The sequence below is a fragment of the Vicia villosa genome, linkage group LG3 (genome assembly GCF_029867415.1).
Source record: "Vicia villosa cultivar HV-30 ecotype Madison, WI linkage group LG3, Vvil1.0, whole genome shotgun sequence".
NCBI lineage: Eukaryota > Viridiplantae > Streptophyta > Magnoliopsida > Fabales > Fabaceae > Vicia > Vicia villosa.
The window spans coordinates 206,540,223-206,552,541 of NC_081182.1; the positions used below are offsets into that span (position 1 = coordinate 206,540,223).

The window sequence follows — 12,319 nt, forward strand, 5'->3', positions numbered from 1 at the left end:
TAGAAAAACTAAAATTAAATCATAATTTATTTAAAAACTTTAACCTATTTAACCCTAAATAAAAATTAAAAATAAATAAATTTAGCCTCGTGTGCAATGAAATAAAATCGCACACAAATAAACAATTAAACTTAATTTCCGTTTGCAAGTTCCTCGCAAAGTTCGTGGGCAATAAAAAATTCAAAAAAGAAAATAGCTAACTCCAAAAAAACCTTATAAAACATAGCTTCTCTATGTATTCCAACATAAAAAAAAAATCTTATAACAATGTCTCTTTCACATAGTTTCATCTTTCTCTTCTCCATTATCACACTCATAATAATTTCCAATGGAGTTTCCTCACAACAATCCAACATCATATTACCCTCCGAACAACAACACCACCACCAACCAACAGAAAAACTAACACACATCCACTTCTACTACCACGACATCCGAAACAACAAAAACCCGACCATAGTCCAAATCATCGACTCCCCCAAAAACATGCCAAACGGATTCGGTTCAACTTTCATGATGGACGATGCAATGACGGAAGGCCCGGAGCTAAGTTCGAACCACATCGGAAGAGCTCAGGGGCTGTTTGGTCTTTCTTCACTTCATGATCTTGGGATGTTTATGTTGACAAATTTTGTTTTTGAGGAAGGGGAGTATGGTGGGAGTAGTTTGAGTATGTTGGGAAGGAATCCTATTTCGGAACAGAATAGAGAAATGGCTATTGTTGGTGGGACTGGTGATTTTAGATTTGCTAGAGGGTTTGCCGTTGCGAATAGTGTTAATGACATTTCTACCCCTGAGCATTTTGTTGTTGAGTATAATGTTACTGTTTCTCATCCTTAAAAATGTCTTTTTATCTAAATGCCCTTTTAGTATCTACAGGAGAGTTTAGAGTGTCAGATAGATAGGTACAAGTGAAGTGTTGGTGGCAATCACTTTAGTTAATATATATTGTCTTCATATTTATTTCTAGATGTTTTCTGTGAATTTTTTTTTTGAATAACCATTTTTTTAAAAAAAATTTCAGAAATAACCAAGATTTCAAAAAAATTACACAAATGTCATTTTTTTTTAAAAAACACACGTTGTCGCCAGGGGGGTGGCGACAACACTGGGCCTGCAATGCAGTCGCCAGTGGGCCTGGCGCCCATGTGTTGATTTTAGGTGTTGTCGCCACCCCCCCTGGCGACAACACCCCCCCTTATTTTTTTTTTCTTTTTTTTTTTTGTATTTTTTTTTCTTTTACATTATTTTCTCCTAAATTTTTTTATGTTATGCTTTTCCATTATTATTTCAAAATGGATTTTATAAATAATTTTTTTTTCCATGGTATAATGTTTTCGGTAATTTTTTTACCGACAAAATTAATGTTTTCGGTACTATTTTTTCTTAAATCTTTGTAAATTTTAGTGGTTCCAAATATTTTTTCCATAGTAATATTTGGTAATTTATTTTAATATGTATCATGAACTATTTTTTATTTAGTAATTTTTTTTGTGACCCATAAAATTTATTTAGTGTTGTAACCCATAAAATTTATAATAAAAAAGTTCATTTCATTGAAAGAGTAAATTACAAACATCATCGAAACTAATAACTATCTTGTGGAACTAGATCCACGATTGGGACATTTGGTCCTATTATGTCCTACCTCACGACATATACTACACTTCCTCTGCATTTTTTCAGTTACGTCCATCTCGGTTCTAATACGCCTGCTGTTTGGTCGACCGCTTTTATTCCGACGCATTAAATCGTTATGCCAAACTGTTTCCCCCTCGTACACAGGCCAATATGCCTCCATTGCTACCACCGGAAAGTAGTTGTCGTATACGCTGAGCAACGTTGATACCTTGTAAATTTCTGATACCAAAGATAATGCATCAAAGTGAGTATGTGAACATGCTGCAAGGACATGGGAGCAAGGCATGCGATATGCTTGAAATTGGCCACAGTCGCACCAACGATCTGGGATATTGACGCGATACTCTTGTCGTGGAAGCCCCTGGTTATGGTCAATTGTTTCCTTGACACTAAAGGTGTGGCCATGACGGTCGAACTCGGTCACTCGATGAGTGTTAGCCTTGGCAGATTCCTGTTGTATATATTTCATGCAGACATCGCTATATACCTGTTGTGTTTGCAACACTGAATTCCACCTCTTACCTCGTGTGGCGAACAAAGTTGCCATCCGAAAATACGTAGCACTAACAATGGCAGTTACAGGTAGGTTTCGTATGCCTTTGAATACCCCGTTCATTGATTCCACAAGATTTGTTGTCATGTGGCCCCACCTAGCCCCATCGTCATATGACCTAGTCCATCTTGCTCTATCAATGCTGTCAATCCACCTCCCTGCATCTGGATTTGTCAACGCTATTTCTCGGCGGTAGTATTGAAATCCAGGTTGGTTTAAGGCATACCCCGCGTTCACCAAGTGGTTCTTCAAAAATTTATCCTTGATCTCTCTCATAAAATTCTGTGCTATGTGCCTAATACAGTAGACATGCTTAGACGGAGTGTTGTGCCAACCATTTGCCGGATTGTTGTATGCGCTCTCAATAGAAGCGTGCCTGTCAGAAATCAAACAAAGATTGGGTTGTGGTGCGACTCTAGCTCGGAGATTCTTCAGAAAGAAACCCCAAGCAGCAGCTGTTTCTCCTTCTACCAAAGCAAAGGCTATTGGAAAAATGTTGCTATTTCCATCCTGCGCGACCGCCATCAACAAAGTTCCCTTGTATTTCCCATACAGCCACGTTCCATCAATTTGAATAATCGGCTTGCAAAAACCAAAACCGACGATGCATGGTCGAAACGCCCAGAATAGCCTATGGAAGATTCCATTATCTTCGAGAGGGGTTCCGTCCTGGGACTGTGCCGGCAGTGTCTCCAATATACTAACAGTCCCAGGTGAATACAATTGCAGTGCAGCCAGGTATCGAGGAAGTTGTTGGTACGATTCCTCCCAGTTGCCGTAGACTTTTTCAATTGCTTTCTGTTTCGCCAACCAAGCCTTTCTGTAAGAAGGTCTGTATTTGAACACAGAAACGCAATGAGAAATAATTGTCTTAACCTTCAGGGATGGGTCAGTTTCGACCAGAGGAATGATGGTATGACAGATCATGTCATGACTTAGTTTTCGATGATCTTGCGCCATGTTAGTGGTGACGCATGTATGGGCTTGAGATATCGAACGTATCACCCACGCGTTAAACTTCTTTCTGAACGATGCCTTCAGCCTGTATCCACATTCCGGGTTTTTGCATGCAATAGTCACTCTCTCTGGATTTGATCGATCGGCTTTAAAATCAACACAATTTGCTAAGTGCCAATTTTTTATGGCCAGCAGACAATCATCCTTCGAACGAAACGTGTCACCTTCTTTTAACTCCTCGCTTGACCTCATATATGGATTGTAGAACATATCGGACGATGGCTCGTCCTCTCCTAAATTAAGCGTTGTGAAATGTGCCGGAGGTGAATATGCATGTGTTTCCGGTACTCGTTCCGGTACTGGAACTTGTTCGTCACCTTCATCTTCGGATTCACGATTCACCAACTCATCAACAACATCTTCTATATCAGTTTCTTCGTCAATGACATGCTCGGGTTGTTGTTCGTCATCAACAACAGGATCAATAACTTGTGACTGAATATTTTGCGAAGGTACATTTTGTTCAACCACTATGTACAGTTCCAGATAATCATAACCAAAATGCTCATGGGTGAGGAACATGTTTTGAACTTCTAAGTCAGTTGATATTTGTGATTGACAAAATATGACCGAGTTGTTAGGTTGAAGAAGGGGTTGTCGGTAATATATCTGAGACACATGTTCTCTTATTTTGGATTCGATTTTCCTTTTTAGATACGAGAAATCAGATTGTCTATTTAGAGCAAAACGTGTTGAGTTTGTGTTTCTAAATAGATAACCGTTTGTGTCGCAGTGGTATGTCTCACCATTCATATGAACACGAACTTTGTACTGCGAGGTGGATGCCATAATTTTGCTATGTGTTTGTGAAAGAAGAAATGTGAAAGGAAGAAATGTTTGGGAGGATTGTGTTGTGTTGCAGAAGTGAGAAATGGTTGGGATAGTTTGTGTTTGTAGTAAAAAATAGTATGTGAGGTAGTTCCTATATATCATGCAAAAAATCCTACACAAGGGTAATGCATGCAATAATTCTGCAGAAGATAGTAACTTTGACATGACTAATGCATGTCACAAGAGATTCTCGTCCCCACCTCTTACACAAGAGTCATGCATGCAATAAATGAGGCAATAATTCTGCAGAAGATAGTAACTTTGACATGACTAATGCATGCCACAAGAGATTCTCGCCCCCACCTCTTACACAGGGGTCATGCATGCAATGAATGAGGCAATAATTCTGCACAAGATAGTAACTTTGACATGACTAATGCATGCCACAAGAGATTCTCGTCCCCACCTCTTACACAGGGGTCATGCATGCAATGAATGAGGCAATAATTCTGCACAAGATAGTAACTTTGACATGACTAATGCATGCCACAAAAGATAGGGCTGCATGCATGAAGATAGGGGGAATCGTTGCAGGAATCTATCAGGAATCGTTTCAGGAATCATTACAGGCGCATGCTAGTGTACAGGAACTCGTTTCGGACGCATGCGAAGGACAGAAAACAGATGGGGACCATGTGGGGCCCTGAATTTTATTCTACAAAATTATTGTTTATGTTTTTCCCTTGTAAATGAAACCCTAATTGTCCCTCTATAAATTAGGGTTTCTTGTGTGCATCAGTACAGACACGAAAAAATGCGATCTCGAATAAGGCCAGATGGCACGCACCGGACTACTGATCCTCCGCCACCTGTAAGGCGTTTGGACTATCAACCTCCCATTGTCCGAAGGAACGGTTACGTTATTTTCTCTGCCGTCAAACCTCCCATGCAGGTAATGTTTTGGAACATTCATTCCATGGATCAGCTTAAGAGAACTCTTCTCAGGTTTTTGGAGGGAGAGTGGAGTCCAGGCGAACAAATCAGATCTATCAAGAGACTTAGAACAAGGGGAGGTGTTTTTCTTGAAAGACAGCGTTGGTGGGAGACAATGGAGGACGACATTCAATGCACTCGAATGATGGAGGACAGAGAAGACATTGTCCTAACCGTTGTAATATCCTAGACGTTACAGTTTCTTTATTATTTCAGCTACTTCTGTACCGTCCAATTAAATGCTCTGAGCATATATTAATGAAATGTTTTTTTAAGATTACAAAGTTTCCAATTAGTATTTAAGTTATTAAAAATTAGTATTTAAGTTATTAAAAATTAGCAAAATAAAGGTGTTTCACCGATTATAAATAAAGGTGTGTGTGTGTGTGTGGAGTTGAAGTACCAACTCTTTCTTCATTCTTACTGCAAACACTGAAAATGAACTCAGTTTGGGCTGTCGTTTTTTTTGAGGAAGGTAGTCACATGCGTGTCTGCCTTAACCCCCATTGGAATTTCCAGAGAATTGTTAGAGCCATCAACACCGGGTTTCGTCAACTAGATGGTCCGACCAGAAAAGTTAAACAGATAGATTACCGTTGTCCATACATTACGTTGACGGATAATAATCCAGAAGGCACCTACATGTATTATTGGGACCGCGTGAAAGACGATGTGGACGTGGATCTAATGTTTTGGACACATAGTGGAGAGGTTAACCGAGGCGTTGAAGATCCACTTGTTCTTGCAGTGATACTCGAGTAGTTTAGATTAAGTGTTGTTGTGTTTGTTGCAATGATCGAGCGTGTACTACAAGTTGTTATGTGTTATTTTCTTAGATGTTTTTAGTTTCTGTGCTGGTTATTGTCAATGTACCTTTTTAATTAATGAATGAATTAATGTTTTCCATAACATATATATATCTGCGCTATTTTAATATAAAAGTCTCAAAAGCTATTATAGTTGTATGTTTTAAATGAATTCACACTAATGATAATGCATGTCACAAATTATGATATGGAATTAAAATCTATTATAACATAACATTTTCAAAATGTAACATAAATATGAAGAGACCAGACTAATGCACGCCATAAGAGAACCTCGTCCCCACCTATTACACAAGGCTAATGCATGCAAGAAATGAACCAATAATTCTGCACAAGTCACTGTATATGACGTGACAAGACTCTGCAGGGAATCTCGTCCCCACCACCGACATGAAGTGACAAGACTCTGCAGGGAATCTGGTCCCCACCACAGACTTGACGGGACAAGGCTCTGCAGGGAATCTCGTCCCCACCACAGACATAAAGTGACAAGACTCTGCAGGGAATCTCGTCCCCACCACCGACATGAAGTGACAAGACTCTGCAGGGAATCTCGTAATAACCTATGCATTTTGGCTATAAATATGTTCCCAAACTTGTTCATTTTCTTCATCACCTCTTATACTATCATCAGAGCAACTTAGCATCAGAGCAACTTTGTGTTTCATCATCAACAAACATGTCTCTCCTAACTATGGGTCAAGAGCACCGAGGCACCATTGCAAACATTGCGACCTATGTAAGTTTTAGTAAACACTTAATTTTTTTTACTTAAATTTACTAATTTCAAATACTTATGGGAGGTGTTTTTTTTATAGGATGTCACGAGATTTAGGACCCGTGCTGGTAAGATGATTGCTCCTGACCCTTTGATTGTGGACTACGTTAAACGTGCGGGATTTGGTGAGGTAATGAACTTAACACATACCTCAGTTGATATGAAGTTTATATTAGCATTGTGTGAGCGTTGGAGGCCTGAGACTCATACTTTTCACCTTCCAATGGGTGAATGTACCGTCACTCTAGAGGACGTGTACATGTTGTTGGGTCTCAGAACAAATGGAAAGGCAGTGTATGGAAATGTCCAACAACCAAACGCCCTATGCGTCGAATTGTTGGGTGTGGATTTAATAGAGGGTGAGGGGCAACAAAGGGGTAGGGGCCAAGGTATAAAGCTTGCTGGCCTTCAGGAAGCTTATGTTGGGATTCAATTGGATCAGTTTTCTGACGAAGAAACTATACTGCGGAAAACTAGGATGTATATTATGTTGTTGTTTGGTAGGTTTCTATTTCCCGAAGGCACGGGAAATAGTGTTAATTTTATGTACTTGTGTTTACTTGGGGACATTGATGCAATAAAGACATATAGCTGGGGTTCGGCTGTGTTGGCATACCTATATAGTTCCTTATGCAAATGTGCAAAAAAGGATGTTTGTACATTTAGTGGATGTGCATTCTTGCTACAAACATGGGCATGGTGGAGGATGCCGATATTGGCCCCTGCAAATCCAAACAGTTACGCCTTCCCTTACGCTTCAAGGTAACGTTTGGATCTTATTTTAATTATTGCTTTTTATTCCATCATCATTGTAACTATATTGATTTATATCTTTTAATGTGTTTAGGTTCAATGCACTCGGAATGGATTGGTCCAAAACGCCTGATTCCAAAATCATTTTCTACCGCCAGCTATTAGATCGACTAGGACCCCAAGAAGTAATACCTCTAAAAATGTCCATTTTCTAAATATATTTTTAAAAATAACTATCTTCTATATTCTGAAATTAATATTATTTGCTTTGCAGTTTATTTGGCGTCCTTACTTGGAATTGGACCACGTACCCGACCTTGACGAGGCGGCTATTTGGACAGCAAAATCACCCATCATACGGTTCACCACTGTGGAGATGCACCCGAGTGACCGTGTGAAGCTCCAATTCGGCATGCATCAAGGTATCCCTGACCCACCTGAGCCTGACTGTTTGGGACGTTGGCATCTTGCGAAGGTTAGCGAACAGTGGTACGTACAAAATTACAAGTCCTTTGCCATAGAGCAGCGTAAAATATGGGCTCGTCGATCAAAAACGGTTCTAGAATTTCCTGTGGCGCCGGGAGAAATGAAGCCAACTGTTGAGTATGTAAACTGGTACAGGACCGTCACAAATCCAGAAATGATTGTGTCTGCCCCTTTCTATTTAGCTGACCCGCGAGCACAACCTCCATATTTTGGAGGACAACACCAACCACCACCAAATTACCACCAACAACAACAACACCCACCGCCACCAAATTACCAACAACAACAACAACCACCACCAAATTACCAACAACAACATTACCCACAACAACACCAACAACAACAACAACAACAAAGTTACCACCAACAACCAATGCAACCACAAACACCTTTTTACCAACAACATTCCCAACAACTCCACCCGTTTTTTTCATCCCAAACTCAACCACAAAATCAAGAATTCCATGCAGGGAGCTCTTCTAGATCACATTTTCAGGAATTCCATGCGGGGGGCTCTTCAAGATCACCACCAATGACCCCCGACATGGGCATAGAAGAAGAATACCCGCAATACACCACATTCGACCAACACACATCACAGTACCCCAGCCAACAATTTGACTTCAACACACCGCCACAACCATTGTATTTTAACCAAACCGGATCCACCACCGACTTCCAAAACTTCCAGGCTGCACCCACTAGGAGAAATTTTAACCCGCCTAGACACAGCTTCGACAGCGCCGCGGGCACCCGCCTATCATATGGAGGGAATTCTATAGGTCAAGATGTTGAAGACCCAGGTTTCATTCAGGGACCGTCGACTATGGCACAAGACGTACCAAATAGAGGGGGGCGTCGTCGCGGGAATAGGGGGGCATTACCAACTCGTGACCCATCTACACGACCCATTCGACAACCTCAGTGTGGATCGTACCATGGTCCACGTGGCGCGCAATAAGATTTTTATTTGTATCTTGAATGTATTTTGTAATGTTTTTAATTATAATGTATTTGTATCGTTAATGTTTTTTGAAATGTCTTTAATTTTAATGTATTTCTATCGTCAATGTATTGTTATTGTATCTTAATATATAATTATTTTAACGAATGTCCAACTTATATTTTAATGTATTTAATATTTTTTAAAATAATATTATTTTTTTTCAATATTATATAATCTTAAAATTTATTTTATAATATAAATATAACATTGTTTTACTAACCAACTTCACAACTATATTAACCACAAAAATATAAGTTATTGATTAATTATTTTACTTATAATTCATTAACTACTTCCACTACTTCATTGACCAATAAAATATATATTATTAACCATGTTCAGAAACTAAATTATAAATAAGTTAATTAACATTTATATTCCAAAAATAATTTTAACAAGATAGATAAAAAAAACAATATAAAAAATTTATTGAAAAATTGTTGTTAAAAAAAAAACTAAAAAAAAAAACTAACAAAAATTATTAAAACATTGTAGTTATTAAAAAAAAATACTGAAAAAAATTAGGAGGACAATATGTTAAAGAAAAAAAAATTACAAAAAAAAAAAGAAAAAAAAAATAAAGGGGGGGTGTTGTCGCCAGGGGGGGTGGCGACAACACCTAAAATCAACACATGGGCGCCAGGCCCACTGGCGACTGCATTGCAGGCCCAGTGTTGTCGCCACCCCCCCTGGCGACAACGTGTGTTTTTTAAAAAAAAAATGACATTTGTGTAATTTTTTTGAAATCTTGGTTATTTCTGAAATTTTTTTTAAAAAAATGGTTATTCAAAAAAAAAATTCGTTTTCTGTTTCTAATTCCTGAAATATATTACCTCTCTCCCAAAATAAATGTGATATTATACATTTTTACACAAATTAAAAAATATCAAAAAAAATTATAACAAATACAAAATAAATAAAAGAAATAATAGCAATTTTATCAAATTATGTTTATCAATTGTTAATATTTTTGGCTGCTTTTGTATTATTTTTAATGTGTATTATTTTTTTTTATGATGGAGTAGATTCCTTATTGTGGTTGCTTTTGTATTTTGGCTGTCGTGGGATCTTTTTTAGATCACTTGTGCTTCCCTGTTTTTTTTGGATAATCAATAAAATTATTTCTTGATCCAAAAAAAAAAAATTTGTTAATATTTTTTAATTAATATAAGGTGAGATAAATAGTAATAAATTAAGAATATTAACTAGGATATAATTGGAAGATTAAATTTAAAAACATATTAAAAATAAAAATAATACTTATTTTATGATAGATACTTTTTTTTAGTTCTTACCACTAAATATACATTAAACACTCTAATCATGGGTGGCAAAATGGACCGCCCATTTCACCCCGTCTTAACTCTGTCAACAAAAAAACGGGACCCGTCAAATAGAAATGAACGTAAAAATCAAGCCCGTCCATCAAGCTGGCGAGTTGGCGGCTGCGGGCTTGTTTGCCTTTTTTTTTAATAAATTAATATGTTTTTTTACCTTTCAATTAAATTTTTCACTTTTTTTTAGAACATTTTTTTATAAAACATATTTTTAACAAATTTCACTTTTTTTTTTTGTGTGTGCATATATTCAAAAATAAATATATATAAAATAAAATCATAAAAAATTAGAATTAATAAAATTAACTAAAAATGCGGGCTTAAGGTGGGGAGGACTGACCGAATAGACATGGCGGGCTTTGGGGGCGGCAGATTTTGGCGGGGCGAACATTGGCGGGTGACGGATTTTGGTGGGGCAGGCTTTGGTGGGAGATGGACTTAAAATCCCAACCTGCTATTTTATGGCGGGTGAGCGGGCCGACGTGGCGAGTCATGACCCGTTTTGTCACCCCTAATCTAATCTGATTTGAAATCAGTTTTAATATCAAGTGGTTTCAACCTCGCTTCCGATTTGTTTTACTAATGTGACATTAATTTTGGGACAAATATATTATCAAGACAAAATATATTTATTAATCATTACTAAGTTACAAAAGGTTTTTGAGTTTGTCGCAATTTAACTCTTAATTCATTCTCTACATATAGCCAAAGAGCTTATTTGATTTTGACCCCTTAATTCAATTCATTTTTATCATATTAAGAGAGTGTTTCCATGAAATAATTGGAAAAAAAAATTAAAAATAATATTATTTTAAATGATTCAATTGATTTTTTTTTAAATTTGGATAGAGTATTAAGATAAATCATTGTTAGATTTTGGGTCATTTTTATAAATTCTAAAGTTTTAAGGTCAAATTTTATATTTTTTAATTGAGTCGGGAAGATTTCCATCGAGCAAAACTCGGTTTAATTTCTCAGATCCACCAACTGATTCTCCTGATGTTATGGTTTAAACTTGTAGATGTTGTTGATTGGCTGTAATTTTTGGTAAAACTCATTGTGATTTTATCATGTCAAAACTGGTGTCATGACATGCATTCTACTGTTGTGAAGTTTTACTTATGCAGGCCTTTACCTGATGTCAAGGCCGATGTCATGACATTCGTAGCTGTTACGTCTTATTCTGTTACTAATTATGGTTATGTGATCTGTTAAGATCCTATGCGCTTTACTTGGAAATATTGTATTTTGATCTGTTCAAGGACGTCTTTAATTGCTCTTATTTTAGGTTCCTTGATTTGTGGAAATTAGTTTTATTAGGTTTAAAACTAATTCGGATCCAAGGCCCAGCTGCTGCATTTTCTGAAGGCTATATATATTATGAAGAAGCTGAAGACCGGATTAGGGTTTTTGTATTGAGAAGCTTTAAGAGTTCTTCGTGTTTAAGTTTTTGCGTTCTAGCTTTCTTGTAAGCCAAACAATCATCATGATGATTGTCTTGGTCTAGGTGTTTTTGTATGAGTTGTAAGAAGTACTTGAAGCTTTTAAGCAAGAGTACCATTGTACTTGATTGAAGCTTTTAAGCAAGATCAAGCTGTGTCTTTGAAGTGTGTCTTCTATCCATATTCATTGAGCGTTATTCATCACTGCTGTGATTGAGGGGGAGTGAGTGGAATCTCTGATCTAAGTAATATTAGGTTGAAGTTGCATTGGGTAGATATTAAGTGAAAGGAGTAATCTTGAACTGTATTACCTTAAATTGATATTACTTATAGTGGACTTCCTCCCTGGCTTGGTAGCTGTTGAAAGTATTTGTGGGTAAATATTTTCGGTAATATATCGTATCCACAGGGATTGGTTAATATCACTGCCGTTCTATAGTTGTTTATTTTGAGTGAGAAAAAGTAATTGGATTTGTTTTATGATTCTAATATTGTCAAATCTAAATAATAATAAGAATGCAAATAATGAGAATTTGTTAACGATTAAGGAAATATGTTGAGCTTTTAGGGTTCATCAACCTATTCCTATACAACTTATGGATTAATTCACAATTGAACAATCATTTGAACTATTATCTTCACTTATCCTCAAATATGATTCCATGTCTGCAAACCAAATTAGATAACTTTTACCGGTATGAGATTCGATCTCTCC

General features: G+C 37.1%; 2 protein-coding genes across 2 annotated transcripts; both read left to right on the forward strand.

Moving 5' to 3' along the window:
- The first annotated feature begins 228 nt into the window (after nucleotides 1–228).
- On the forward strand, nucleotides 229–977 carry LOC131657209 (dirigent protein 21-like). Its single transcript, XM_058926677.1, has one exon. It carries the CDS (start codon nucleotides 268–270, stop codon nucleotides 838–840), a length of 573 nt encoding a protein of 190 aa, XP_058782660.1. The 5' UTR covers nucleotides 229–267; the 3' UTR covers nucleotides 841–977.
- A 5,041-nt stretch (nucleotides 978–6,018) lies between these two features.
- On the forward strand, nucleotides 6,019–10,898 carry LOC131659809 (protein MAIN-LIKE 2-like). The gene is made up of 3 exons (XM_058928941.1): nucleotides 6,019–6,541; nucleotides 6,621–7,279; nucleotides 10,868–10,898. The coding sequence occupies exons 1-3, from the start codon at nucleotides 6,368–6,370 to the stop codon at nucleotides 10,896–10,898; spliced, it is 864 nt and encodes a 287-aa protein (XP_058784924.1). The 5' UTR covers nucleotides 6,019–6,367.
- Nucleotides 10,899–12,319: the final 1,421 nt, after the last annotated feature.

Bases quoted from the DNA above. Each gene is read 5' to 3' on its own strand.
- LOC131659809 (XM_058928941.1), top strand. From the start codon at position 6,368: ATGCATTTTGGCTATAAATATGTTCCCAAACTTGTTCATTTTCTTCAT. The intron at 6,542-6,620 runs GTAAGTTTTAGT...TTTTTTTTATAG, and splicing joins TTGCAAACATTGCGACCTAT to GATGTCACGAGATTTAGGAC. The intron at 7,280-10,867 runs GTGGAGGATGCC...CTCTACATATAG, and splicing joins TTGCTACAAACATGGGCATG to CCAAAGAGCTTATTTGATTT.
- LOC131657209 (XM_058926677.1), top strand. From the start codon at position 268: ATGTCTCTTTCACATAGTTTCATCTTTCTCTTCTCCATTATCACACTC.